Genomic DNA, 13481 nt, shown 5'->3' with positions numbered 1-13481 from the left:
ATATACATAATAATAAAACAGCTAAGTAAGCTGTAGTTGATAAAGGTTCGACTAAAAGATATCTCTAGAATAAAAATATAAAAATAAATTTTCAAAAATATAAACTTTAATATTTATATTTTTTGTATATTCTTGTACTTTCTTTGAAACAGAATATTTAACATTTAAGATAAAATAGTTGAAATGGTTTACTCTTCACAATTTATGATTACAGGGTACTCAAGAATTGAAATCGTCACGCCAGGCATCAGTGCAGTAAAGCAACTACTGAATGTGTATTATATACGAACTGCAGATTGTCCAGGTAATAGCTACAAAGGCACCGGGTCATAATAATAAAGCATTAATATTAATATGCAGCAGCAAAGTTGAGAAGCACAGTCTTAAAGCTATGCAGCTAAACTGCTTTTGCTTTTAGTAGAGTACCGAAAATCGAACCAGAATGAGAACTACTATAGTATATAAACATATAATGCAATGCTCAAATGCCCATTGTTCTGCCTTGATGGGCTTTCATCGGTCCGCTACACTTCGACTAGAAGTTCATTAATTATAATGTCAACTGCGCACGGTTGAGCACATTAGCATTATGAATATATTTTACTAGCTACATAGCAGAACTTCCAATTTCCATTTTAGGCAACCAATGTGGCATTATTATGCTAAACATTCTGACTTGCTTAGTCTATTGTTTGTTTTTATGCTAACTTGAACAATATTTTATATATTTAGAGTACTTCTTCTTACCAGTATTACAATTTTTTTTAAATATATAAATAAATATTTATTTAGAGCAGCATAAACGTTAATTTCCTTTGAAAATTTCAAAATCAATATTAATCGCGCCGTTAAAAGAAATAAACACAACTGCGTGTGGCGAATTCGCAGCTGCGGTTATTAAGCTCGTCGATTGTGCGTGTAAATTTTCGCCTGATCTAATTTCGATTGTCGCCTGTCGCGGCGAATTTATTCAGTATTGTGCAGAGTTTTGCAGCGTGCGCGCGTGATTTTTTATTTCTGCATTTCGCGGTGTAAATTTTAATAAAATGGACTTTAATTGCTAAAAAAAAAGTGTGAGAGTAATTAAAAATGCAATTGGCGTGTTGTCCTAGCGTCAATAAATAACAATTTGCATGCATTACTGAAGTGCAATGCTTTCTATTTATTTTTTCATTCGCTAAGCGCGCGCGTAAAGTTCTTTTAACCGTGAGTGCATACTTCATTTGTGTGTGTGTGTGTGTTTGTAAGTGAATTGAAATGGTGCGAAAGTGGCGCTCCAACACTTGGAGGCTCACGCATACAAGCGTATGCATTTTTTTTGTTTTTGTTCTGTGTTTGTGAAGTAAAGTGTTTAGTTGTGCGTTTATTTAATTGTCTATAGAACAGATGGTGCTCTATGACCAAAGTAAGTAGCTATACAAGTACTAGAATATTAATATTAATTAAAAACTCGATTGAATAAAAAATCATTGATAAATATTGTTCGTCGGAATTGATTTCAATTAAAAGTTGACGCCGTTGGCAAGCGCTTATAAATATATACTGCTTGCAAGCAGTCGAATTCGAAAACTGCTTAGCGAGATTTGACTTAGAGACAGAGATTTGGTAAACCAATTATTTATTAATAGCTTTAGATACACGAATTTTTCTATATGACAATTTTAAAAAATCTTTTTATTGCTATTCGAATACTTTGAAAATGTGACTTAACAAACGTAAGGTTGAGAGTGCAGTTTGGAGTGCAAAAACTGTTTTTAATGCCGACTATTAGCGACATCTAATGGTCATCGTACATATTACACTGGCGCCATCTGTTGACCCAGCAGAGCAGACAATACCAACGCTACAAAGATGCTCTGCGGCGAATTGAATGCGCAACGTAATTCGTTGTTAGAGAATTGCGGTCACACTGCACAACAGCTGTGTGTGCTTGCTTGCGTCTCTATTGTTGTGTTTGCATTATTTTCAATTTAAAAATCACAAGCGTCAGACGTGTGTTTACACGTTGTATATATTCAAAAAATACCAAAAGCCAGTGAAGTAGAATGGGCAATGCAAGTGGCAAAAAGGAATCGGACAATGTGTATACATCGGAAGAGTTGCGCTTTCTAGAGACAGCATATCGCAATGCCTCCGGCGGTGCATTGGAGAAATTAACCTCGGATCGTTTGGTGGTACGTAGTAAGCTTTACTTGGGTCAATGCACTTGTCACAACACAACAAAAATCAATGCAGCAGACTGCATTGCGACTCCCTTCCGGTCACAAGTTCAAGGCTGCAGCAGCGTGAAACGTTTTCAGTGTCATGCGACTTGATGTATTTCGAGCACTATCTCGAACTATACCTGAGGTGAAAGTTACACATGACATGTCATCGTCATACTATTTGTAGTATGTCTTATCAGCATTATCACAAACGAAAAACCAAAGTTTGCATTGATTGTCAACGAATGTGTTATTGTGCTGTGGCCGCAGTCTAATTTGTTTGCTTTGCGCATTTGCGACTGTTTTGCGTTTGGTTTGGTTGTTTTGTTTGTTTTTGGTTCCGTTTTAATTTGCTTGCTAACGAATTAGTCGTGATTTCCAAGGGTGCTTGGCTTTGCTCATAATTATGGCAACGAAATGAATTGAAATTGAATTGAATTGATAATAAACAATACAAGTCAGTACGAAGAATTTTTGCAAACGATCGCATAATTATTTCACTGTGCTTTTATAATACCCTTAACTTCTGTGAAAAGGGGTCTATTAGGTTTGTTGAAATCGCAAAAGACATTTTCGACGTATTTAGACTTTTATATACCTAGTATACAAATATATTTTAAATTATTTCAGAAACTCTAAACCGGAATTTATAGAAACCTGAATATTTACATTATTTGTGTGGTTTTTAATTTATAAATTTCATAGTAACACCCGAAGCCCATATTTTGAAAGATATTATCTTATATTAGCAGTATTCAATAAAATTGTGGCATTTCAATTTAATTTTGAAGATATTGAAGATTAAGATATAAACTATAAAGCTTAAATTGTATACCAATAAAAAGAAGGGTCTATTACAGTCAAAGCTTGCATGTGACATTCTAACTTGTTTTGATTTGTTTTTAACAGGAATCATGGTCGCAAACCATCGAACGCTCGTTGGCGGAAAGCACGGCTCAGTTTCTGTTTATACCGCAGAAGCCGGGCCAGCAATGCATCAATATACCCTTAAAGAAGTTCGGTGAACCCTACTATATCATGGAGCGTGGCAGCATTGAAACGAAAATGCAATTTCTGCTCTCCTCGCTGAATCGCAATGCCAGCGACAATTTCAATATCAAGCAGCTGGAGCAGGTAAGTTTTCAAATAACTGATTAGCTAACTCCATTAACTCTTATTGTATACTTTGGCAGTATATACACTCGGTTATTAAGAGTTATGTCCATCTGGAGACCACATCGAAGGGTTCGAGCATTAAGGAGTGGCAAGATCTGGGCTTTATAACCACAGAACGTTCGGCCTGCACCTTTGCCAAGGGTTTGATGCGTAATTTGAGCAAAGATTTGGAGCACACCATGCCCAATGAGACGCTCGAGCGTTGGCTGCATGTCACCCCACAATTTCTGCAGCTGTGGCGCGAAGTATTCGTTCAGCTTTATACACGTCACGGTGGCAGCAGCAGCAAGCGTTCGTTGGTTAAGGAAATTGAGATTTGCATTCTGCCACAGCTGTGCGGTATGTTTGATTATTAATCTCTTAGCCAAAACAATCGTAAATCTCGATTTATTAAACAAACATACGCTACGTATCTTGTAGATGCACCACAGAACAGTCACTATAGGCCCATCATTGAGCTGCCACATGTGCTCTATATCAATGCACAGCTGCCGCGTGAAATGCGTCACAAATGGCGTTTCTTATTCTCATCGAAAATCCATGGCGAAAGCTTCTCCACAATGCTGGGCAAAATGTTGGACAAGGGTCCCACGCTCTTCTTCATCGAGGACGAGGATCAATACATATTTGGTGGCTATGCTCCTGAATCGTGGGCATTGCGTCCACAATTTGCTGGCAATGATAGCTCATTGCTATACACACTGAGTCCAGCCATGCGCTGCTTTAGTTCCACGGGTTACAACGATCATTACCAGTATCTGAATTTGAATCAACAGACCATGCCCAATGGCCTGGTGAGTACTGTCCACTTACCATATACTCAATATACATATGTATTGATTAATGCTATAATTATCCAATCTATTTGCAGGGCATGGGCGGCCAATTTGAGTATTGGGGTAAGTGACATTGCTTAGCATTTAGTATGGCATTTGCTCAAAGTATTTCGTTTATTAAAGGTCTGTGGTTGGACTGCATGTTCGGCGAGGGACAGAGCGTCGAGAGCTGTACCACATATGGCGACTATGTGCAGTTAAGGTGCGTGACAGCTGCGAAAGTTTTCCTTTTAATTATCAAACTGTCGATAGAAGCAATGGATTTCATTTAAAAATGAAATCTATTACAATCTACTTCTTTACTACAACATTCATTGAATTAGAAAATGATTTAATTTACGCTATGAATGTGTGAGCCCGAAAAAGTTTCTGTTAAATGAAATTGCTATTGAAAAAAGCAACGTTTGGCAGTACTAACAGTACAATTTCATTGGACTTTCAAGATAATTGCATAAAATTGTATGACAATCACAAATTGAAATTTATGTGCTCTTAGTGGATTAACTTAAATGCATTGTATATAGTTGCACATTTAAAATTGCGTCGCAATGTGCCTTTTGTTAGCTTAACAAAATCACAACAAAGTTGCGGTATTCATCAGTTCGTCAAATATATGGCACAATCGTTGTGACTTTTATATATTAAAATAGAATTAAACCCTAGAACCATTCCTTGCGTCAGACAGGCGTTTGCAATTATCGCCATTGTACTATTAATACCCCTTCAAATGTAATCTATTATATGAATTTTGTATTTATTTTATTAACTTCCATCTAATATATAGTTTCTCATTGTTTATATTTATAGCAAACGCAAACAATTCAAAATACGCAACATGGAGGTCTGGGCTGTGGGCGATTTGCCAGTCAAGGACGATGAGGAAGGTGGTGGTGAGGGTCAGGTGAGTGCGCTTTGCTTTTCATTTCAACACTTGACACATTGCAAATACCTGACGGGAATTAAAAGGCAAACTTTAAGCTGCACTCTATTATTTGCTCTACAAATTATAATTTTATTTCACTGCACGTTCAAATCGCACTTCACTCTTTTTTTCACACTTTCATCTGCACATTGAAATTACACTTTGGCATTTGTTTATTTCACTATATAGTTAGCTTAGACAGCCTTGTTTGGACTATTTGTTTACTCTACTGATTGTATTCACTTCAAAAACTTTAGAAACGCTCTGTGCTGGATGGGAATTTGGAAGATCGTGCCATGCTCGAGATAGCTGGCAAGCAAATGCACTCGGATGGACTTCGTGAGCCTGGAATGGATGATTGATGGCGGATGCTAAAGTTGTGGATGGGCTTGGTTTTACCATGTTCAAGAATTTATAGTACTATGTCTCTATTGGGTGTGATGTTAAATGAAACCTTTACAACATATATCTACTTTAGCCTTAGAATCCTATTTCTTCTTGTTCGTTGTCGAAGCAACTATGATGATGATTATTATGTTATTCTACTATTATTACACACACACAAAGGTCCTGTGAGGAAACACATCAGTGTTTCTCTATGCCATTCCTACAAATTTTTGGGTAGCTATTAAAGTTTTTACATATACAAACGAAAAAGAAAAATACATATTATAACATATGTATATACATATATATATATATATGGAGGCGTATCGTATATATGTATATAGATCCATAAGTATTATGCATAGTGTCTATGTAATACTGAGAGTATTGTTGTTGCGTTTTAGGACTACAAACAAAAAGTGAACCGAACATCTTTTCCAAAAGCAATTTAATGTAAACTGTATTACTCGTAAATTTTCACTTTACTTTCTCCGCGTCTTAAATAAATCGCATCTATTGTTTATTGCTGAACGCAAATTTATTACGCTACAATTGTTAAGCTAATTGATTATGTATGATTAAATTACTTAGTATTTAAGGCACTTTAATGATGTGGTGGGATCCGCAACAAATAACAATTCGACTTTATCGATGTCGCACATTAAATGTCCACAGCATAACCGGAGAGTGTGACGCCTGGTGCAATTTCCTCCTCCACATAGGAGCCAGCCTCCTCGAAGGAACGTGCATTGCTGTTATCCTCAAAGCTGCGTCCCACGCTCGCCGGCATCTGATGCAGTGGCGGTGCCCGCTGGCCAAAGTTGCGTGCCACACCATAGTTGCCACCACTGCCACCATTATGCTGATCATCATCGTCGAAGCGACGCCCCGTGGAACGCAACTTGGGCGCCTGGAATGTGTGCTGATGCTGATCGTGGTCCGCGTCGTGGCGATTGTGGAAATCATAAGTGCTCGTCTCGGAGCCGCGTGGATAGTTTGTCTTGCGCAGCATGGCCTTGAAATTGAATGGAGCATCCTCCGAACTCTGTTCAGGAAATGGGAATTACTTGAAAATTGATTGAATGAATAAAATTGATCTCATTTACATCGCCTTCATGTCGCGCCATGTTTTGCAGTTCACGCACCGGATCGCTGGGTGGATACGAGGAGCGTTGTTGATAGTTGCGCTGCTGCTGACTGGGATTATTGCGATTGTAATAGTTCGATGAGGGCATTGGCGGTGGTGGCGGCGGTGGCGCCGCGTAGCCCTTAAGCGAGTTGCGACGTGATCCGGAACGATGGACTCCCCAATTGTTGTTGTTGCTCTGATAGTTGCTGTTGTAGCTGTTGTAAGCATTGTTGTACGCATTCATATTGCGTTGCATTTGATTTCTGTCGAAGAATGAAGGCAAAGTAATAGAAATAGATGAAAGTAGGTGCTAAGTAAGGTAAGCGACATTTTCTCGATGTGACTGCCAAGTGAAAAATGTGTGCATTATAACTAACTCACCTTCTCAGCTGCTGTGGATCGCGAAAGAAGCTCTGATTGTAGATGTTATCGCTCTCACCCATGCGATCCCAGTTGGTCTGGCAAGCCTGCTCCTTCTTATACGCATTGTAGGTGAGCAGACACGACGTCATCGAGGGATTGCGTTGTAACGGACTGTCCCAGGGTTCGTCCTCCTCGAATTGCTGCTGCAGCAAATGATTGGGGAATGTTTGACGCGATATAGAGTTGGCTGGATCAACCATATATTGTGTATCGTAGAAGGGGATCTGATCCAGACGGAAGGGCATCTTCTTGATGGGCACGGGCAGCGGTCCCAGCTGCGAGGAGTTCACCTCACGCATATTGATGCGCTCAAAGGGCACGGCCCGAGTGCACTTGTTGAGGCCAGCGACCATGCGTTGATTGTAGATGTGAACCTGTCCAGAGAAAGTAATGAAATTACCTATAGTTGGAGTTGAAGTTGATAAATATTCGTTTACCTGTTGCGAGAGATTGACAAAATCCTGAAAGCGTGCGGCACGATAGTGCAGAAGCACCTGGAAGATGGACTTCTCACGCCACTTCTTGGCAAAGGGACGTATAAAGTCCGCGGTGTTCTCGTTCAGCTGTCCGGATTTCTCATTCACCAGAGGGGGCAAGCGTACGCGTTCACGGAAGCCACGAAAAGCTAGAGAAGGAGAGAGATAGAGAAAGAGATAGGGAGCGGGTTAGAATTGCGGTCAGTATGACGGGGGAGGAGTCACCTTAATTTAATTAAATTTTCATTTATTTTCTATGCAGCACTTATAATTCATCTCGCTGTGGAAGGGGGGAGGGACGACAGTGGGAAGGCGGTTCTGTCAAGTCGATTGTCTCAGGTGTTGTTAAGCTGATTGATTGGTTCCAGCAAAAGGGGGTGGACAAGGGGGGTTGTAGTTGCCCTATTTAAGCGGCTTAAGTTGTACAGAAGAAGACCCTAAACCACATGAATGTAGACTTGTGGCTCGGTTACTTGCGATATATTTTATTGATAGTTGTTGTAGTAGTATTAGTAGTAGTAGTATTAAGGGGGCGTTGTCTAAGCCTCCCTATATAGAGTGATTATTAAAAGGGTACTATTCATCATTGGAGGCCTCTTCGATTTTTGAGATGCGCACCGCAGCAAGTGCTTCGTCCATGCGCGCCTCCAGAAACATTTCATCCGCTTCCGAGGGTGTTTCACTAATGTCGATGTGCTCCTCATCGTATTCCCTAAGCCTATCGACTTGAGTTTTTTTACCTTTTTGTATTTTACAAGCGGCCTCGTCGTGTTGTCCTGCTGCCTGTCCTTTCTTGCCCACTAACAAAGAAAGAGAGAGAAAGAGGACAAAGGTTAGTTTGGGTTAGTGGTCCTTAGGTGATAAGTAATGCCACTTACGTTTGAACACTTTGCCGCCCTTGACGCGTTTACGTGCGAGCAGCGCACGCATCATGGACTGCACCTTGATGACCTTCTTCACCTGTAGCTCATATTGCCTGTAAGGAAACGTAAAGTTTTACCGAAGGTTAAAGAGGAGTCTTCTGAACTTACCTAGCTAGATATTCATCGTTGTAGTAGCGTAGAAAGACCTTGTTCTTGCCCAGCGCCCAACCTTCCATTTTTAAGCGCAAGAAGAGCAATCGGCAATTGTCCTTATTCATCTCGACAGGTTCATCGAAGTCAAAGGCCAAGAACTGATATCTAAAAGAGGAATTTATCGGTTCAAGGAATAATCGGATATACTTTAATGAGAAAGGTATTAAGCTTACCGCTTCAGGAACTCCTCAAAGGGAAGCCGTGTAGAGTAGCCACGTTGCCGTGCGATTACAGTGTCCAGCACACCCAGCGCTTTCATCTGCTGCTGCACAACATCGGAGTGGAAGGCACGCGGCTTGTACTCCAGATCAGCGCGAATGCAGCGTACAAAATGAACACCAAGATTTGCATTCTGGCTAAGCATTTTGAGCAGCGAAAGGCAGGTGTAACGGAAATTGGCGGCCATGGTGCGCAGATTATTCACCTGCGAGATGCAGCCAGCACTCAGTGTATTCAAGTTCTGTAATGGCGTCAAAGAAAATTAAGGGAGAACCAGATAAATGAGTCAATGAAATGCGGAACTCACGTAGGATTTGCGTTCAGTTTCGTCCTTGTGTTGAACGGCCTCGAAGGGCATGGTTAGATTGCCAGCCTTGGTCAGTTGATTGGTAAACATGAGCATGATGCTCTCGTCCAGCGAGGAGCGGAACGTTTCGATCATCTCGGGCGGCACAAAGTCGCGATTGATGTCGGTGAAGGCGCGCGTATCATAGATGATGCGGCCCGTATAATGGGCCACCGATATCTCCGTGGCAGTGTGCTTCTTCACAAACTGGCTGTGCTTTTCCGACACGCGATCTAAAAAAGAAATAGAAATTGTATTAAATGTGTATCGAAGAAGACCAACTTTAGTAGCCCCATTCCTTATAATTTTAAAAATTTAGATAATTGTTAATCTTAATTGTTGTCTTAGACTAAACTTCAATCTGGGACAATACCCTTGAAGAAACTTACCCATAATCAAGTCCTGATCCTGGCAGGAACGCGACGCATCGTCAATAATGTAAAAGAGCCCATCGGGCTTGGTCAGCAGATTGTCGAGCGCCGTCTTGTTGTCGTAAAAATTGAGATTGATGGTATCAATATCCTCTGCTTCCATTTCGAGCATTTCGCTGATGAAGATGCGTTGATTATAATGATACTGCATCTGTTCATTCAGCGTATTGATGATCAACTGCTCGAGCCCATTACGATGGAAGCACTCGAAGCCATACATGTCGTGGACAATAATGGCATTGGTGTCGCCACTAAAAAAAAAGAGATTGCTTGCAATTCTAAAAGATAGTATTAAAAGGAGTTGGACTTACAAGACGGCGCGTGGGAAGGACATGTTCATGTTGATGCGATTGATGATAAAGTCAACGAGACGCGAGTAAATGGTCGACGCCACCGCATCGCGAGCATCTCTAGCCTCCTCTGTGGTGTACTGACGTCGCTCGGCAATGCCGCCCTTGACCATGATGAAGTTGGTCAGTGACCACATGAATTTCTTTTCATCCACGCGCAACAAATCCGCAATACGCGACACAATATCCGTGTTCTCGACCTCGGCATATTTGCCTGATTGACGGAAGCGAATGTTGCCAATATTGAGAATGGCCGAGAGAACTTTGCGCACCGTTTCTAACTGTTTGTGATTAAAGTCCAGATCGCGCAGTATGTTCTCAAACTCCCTGAAACGCTCCACATTGCCTTCGGGATCATCGCGACGATACTTCAATTTGGATGGTGGCACATCTGGAGGAATACGCAGATAGCGATAATTGCGATCCGTCTTCAGATTGTATTCCTTTAGTTGATTCTGCTGATTGATGAAGTCATAGAAGTAGTAAAAAATGTGGAAATTATGCTGACTTCCATCGGTGGTGGCCACGCGCAGCTTTTCCAGCATGTACATATTGAAGACGGCGCCGCTCATCTTGCCCGTCTTGCCAAAGGTCAGACAATACTGCAGCACACAGCGTGTGGAGTCGTTGTTGACTGGTGTGCCGGCGTTTACCAACATCAGGATGGCCTTAATGGAGCTCTCGACTCGTCCGGTGGCGCCACGATTGCCATCGCCCAGATAGCACAGATGCTTGATCAGCAGTCGGGCATTAGTCGATTTGCCGGCATAGCTCTCGCCGGAGAAGACCACATGCTGTGGCTCGCGATGATGCAGCATGTCCTGGTAGGCGATGTCTGCCACTGAAAAAATGTGCGGCTGATTCTCCGAACGCGACTTAAATCTGTACTTGTCATGGAACTGTAAAGTAAAAGCAGATTGCATTAGATCAAAAATATAATTTAGAGTGTTTGCAGGAGATAGAATTTTGGAACGAAAAAAGGAATATTTTTGGGATAAGTAGAGCCTATAAAGCGCTGTCTAGAAATTCTTAGAAGGTTGGAGTCAAATATAAATGTATAATGAAAAGATAAATGCATAATAAAGATGCAGTTAGTTATCGATCATATATTAAACTGGAAAATGTTTTAACATGGTCTCCTTTACTTTTACCCACCTCAGAGGAAAACTCCTCCTTGATCTCGTTGGAGTTGAGTGAGAGCAAAATGTCACCAATAAAGCTATACGATTCGCCCATCTCTATGCGATTGCGCAGCGAGTCGAGCACACTCTCATCCACTGGATTCTCCAGCGCTGCCAAATCCTCGGGATACATGCGTTCCGGTTTTTCTTCGAAGCGTTTAATGTAGCCGCGATCCACAAACAATTCGGGCTCCTTGTACAGCGTCTTCACATCCCGAGCCAACTCCAGCATTTCAGACAAATCCGAACGCATTTCGTCTTCGTTCTCAATGAGTTCGGTAAGGAAGGGATGTTCCACCATTTCCACCATCATCGGACGATTCTCGGCATTCTTCTCCAGGCACTCGGAAATAAAGTCATTGATCTGCTGCGACCAGTTTGTGGGTCGTGTCAAAGTGGGTGGCGGATTGCGCACAATGGCGAACATGGCTCTTGTCGGATGCATGTCCGCAAACGGGGGTTTGCCATCGGCCAATTCTATGGTGGTAATACCTAAGGCCCAGACATCGGCGCGCACCGTAATGTCCGGTTCACGGGACTCCATAGCGGCCACCACCTCGGGTGCCATCCAACAGGGTGAACCAATGCAGGTGCCTCGCTTGCCCAGCGTCGAGTCCACCTGCCTTGAGAGTCCAAAGTCGCAGAGTTTGACTCGTCCATTCTTGGTCAGCAGTATGTTATCACCGCGTATATCACGATGCAGCACATGATTGCGATTTAGCTCGATGGCTGCACGACAAATCTCGCGAATGATGTAGGCGATGTGCTCCTCTCGCATGCGCCGATCTAGCTTCAACAGTCGATTGACCATGTCCACGGCAGTGCCGCCAGAGCAGTACTGCAAAAAGATACAAGATATGGAGTTGAGAGAGTTGATAGACAGTTGACTTTGGTTACTGACCTCCATGACAAACCAGATCTCGTCGGGTCCATTGGGCTTCGATAGCTTGTAGACGCCATAGAATTCGGGCAGATTGGGATGTGCACAATAGTCGCGCAACGTGCGATACTCCTCCTCGATGGACACCTGATGATCTTCATCGTAATGCTGTATCTTCAATGCTACAATGCGATCATTGTCCAGCTCTTTGGCCCGAAAGACCTTGGCATTGACACCCTGTGCAATCTCCTCGTAGATCTCGAATTTATCCGTCGGATCCGGCAATTGCGAGTACGGCAAATACATATTGATTCACTCCGTAGGACACTCACAGGATATTATAGTCTATCAGCTATTGTATTTTATTGTTTTTAATGTAATATAATTATTTTATTTTGCACTGTAATTGCTGCAAATCGCATTAGCAAAGCAAGAATTGCATAACATAGCTGTCAAGTGCTTTGCAATGGCTTCACCCAATTAGGTTCAACACTAGGAAGGTTGAGGGGCTAATGGTTTGTGAATATATTAAAATTATGGGACCGTGAAAGACTTTAGTTTTCTTGTTCTCTTCTTATACCACCCGAAGACTAATGTGTCAGTATTTCACACCTAAAAATAGACCCTTAAATTTGTAGTATATAGATTATAGTTTGAAAAATGTATAGTTTATAAAGAAATTGGCTTCTAAAAACTTATTGTGAACAAGATTCTTGTGTGTACACTATAAAACAATTATTGATTTAACTATCTTAAATTAAATTTTGTTTTCCTAGCTTAAGAAAGCTTGAACCCTATCAACTCTTTGCTCTTTAAAAATTTTGTTATTAATTATTTTTGATTACCATATTTTTGATTTAATTTTTTTGTATTTCTTTTTCTCTATTATCAGTATTATCTTAAACTTTTTGGGGTGCAAACATTGTTTTAATAGTTGTATTAAACAAACCTTATTACAAAAATTATCCGTTACCTTAATAATATTGTAACACATTTGGATTCTGCGTTTTTGATATCCAACTATAATGATTCATAATTTCTATTTTGATTTGACGATTTTAAACTTGACTACACTCAACCAAGGGTATTATCCATCACCCTCTATAGCAAGAGTTTATGAAGAGTTCGGTATTTTATTAGTGCTTTTTGCAGCAACAACTTAGTATTATCCTTTTCGTACCGACCTTTGCTCTGTAACAATTGTAAATCCGCAAAACAGTTCTTGGTTATCCTTTTAATCCCTTCTCCGTTGCCTGAATGTTGTTATACCGAACCGACCGCACGCTTGCAGCACGAATCGCTGCAGAAAGCCAACTGAAAGTTGTGCATATGGGCTCGTGGACTTTTTACTAGACTGCAGAAGCCCCGCAAGGTCGCCGAGTCATGTCTAGACCTTCTCTCCAGAGAGGGGTATGCTAAAATAGACACCTTGGGTAACTATTTAG

At 41.2% G+C, this 13481-nt stretch overlaps 2 protein-coding genes across 2 annotated transcripts; one reads left to right on the top strand and one right to left on the bottom strand.

Annotated features, from left to right (window-relative positions):
* Positions 1 to 1924: 1924 nt before the first annotated feature.
* Positions 1925 to 6630, top strand: LOC117563827 (MTOR-associated protein MEAK7). Its single transcript, XM_034242355.2, has 8 exons — positions 1925 to 2174; positions 3114 to 3338; positions 3398 to 3719; positions 3801 to 4174; positions 4252 to 4279; positions 4340 to 4418; positions 5024 to 5117; positions 5396 to 6630. The coding sequence occupies exons 1-8, from the start codon at positions 2046 to 2048 to the stop codon at positions 5498 to 5500; spliced, it is 1356 nt and encodes a 451-aa protein (XP_034098246.1). The 5' UTR covers positions 1925 to 2045; the 3' UTR covers positions 5501 to 6630.
* On the bottom strand, positions 5957 to 13362 carry LOC117563826 (neither inactivation nor afterpotential protein C). Its single transcript, XM_034242354.2, has 14 exons — positions 13221 to 13362; positions 12058 to 12388; positions 11131 to 11994; positions 9937 to 10874; positions 9584 to 9876; positions 9156 to 9427; positions 8803 to 9089; positions 8585 to 8734; positions 8432 to 8529; positions 8294 to 8353; positions 7515 to 7702; positions 7036 to 7451; positions 6632 to 6917; positions 5957 to 6570 (listed from the first exon to the last, which is right to left on the bottom strand). Exons 2-14 carry the CDS (start codon positions 12340 to 12342, stop codon positions 6187 to 6189), a joined length of 4521 nt encoding a protein of 1506 aa, XP_034098245.2. The 5' UTR covers positions 12343 to 12388; positions 13221 to 13362; the 3' UTR covers positions 5957 to 6186.
* Between the last annotated feature and the right edge of the window lie 119 nt (positions 13363 to 13481).

The sequence above is a fragment of the Drosophila albomicans genome, chromosome 2L (genome assembly GCF_009650485.2).
Source record: "Drosophila albomicans strain 15112-1751.03 chromosome 2L, ASM965048v2, whole genome shotgun sequence".
NCBI classification, from domain to species: Eukaryota; Metazoa; Arthropoda; class Insecta; order Diptera; family Drosophilidae; genus Drosophila; species Drosophila albomicans.
The sequence above is the reverse complement of the archived record's forward strand: the minus strand, read 5'-3'. Positions and strand labels throughout refer to the sequence as shown.

Coding starts and splice junctions, on each gene's coding strand:
- LOC117563827 (XM_034242355.2), top strand. CDS start 2,046: ATGGGCAATGCAAGTGGCAAAAAGGAATCGGACAATGTGTATACATCG. Junction 2,175..3,113: donor TAACCTCGGATCGTTTGGTG/GTACGTAGTAAG, acceptor TGTTTTTAACAG/GAATCATGGTCGCAAACCAT. Junction 4,175..4,251: donor AGACCATGCCCAATGGCCTG/GTGAGTACTGTC, acceptor ATCTATTTGCAG/GGCATGGGCGGCCAATTTGA.
- LOC117563826 (XM_034242354.2), bottom strand. CDS start 12,342: ATGTATTTGCCGTACTCGCAATTGCCGGATCCGACGGATAAATTCGAG. Junction 8,735..8,802: donor TTTGAGGAGTTCCTGAAGCG/GTAAGCTTAATA, acceptor TTCCTCTTTTAG/ATATCAGTTCTTGGCCTTTG. Junction 6,571..6,631: donor TGGCGCGACATGAAGGCGAT/GTAAATGAGATC, acceptor TTTCCTGAACAG/AGTTCGGAGGATGCTCCATT.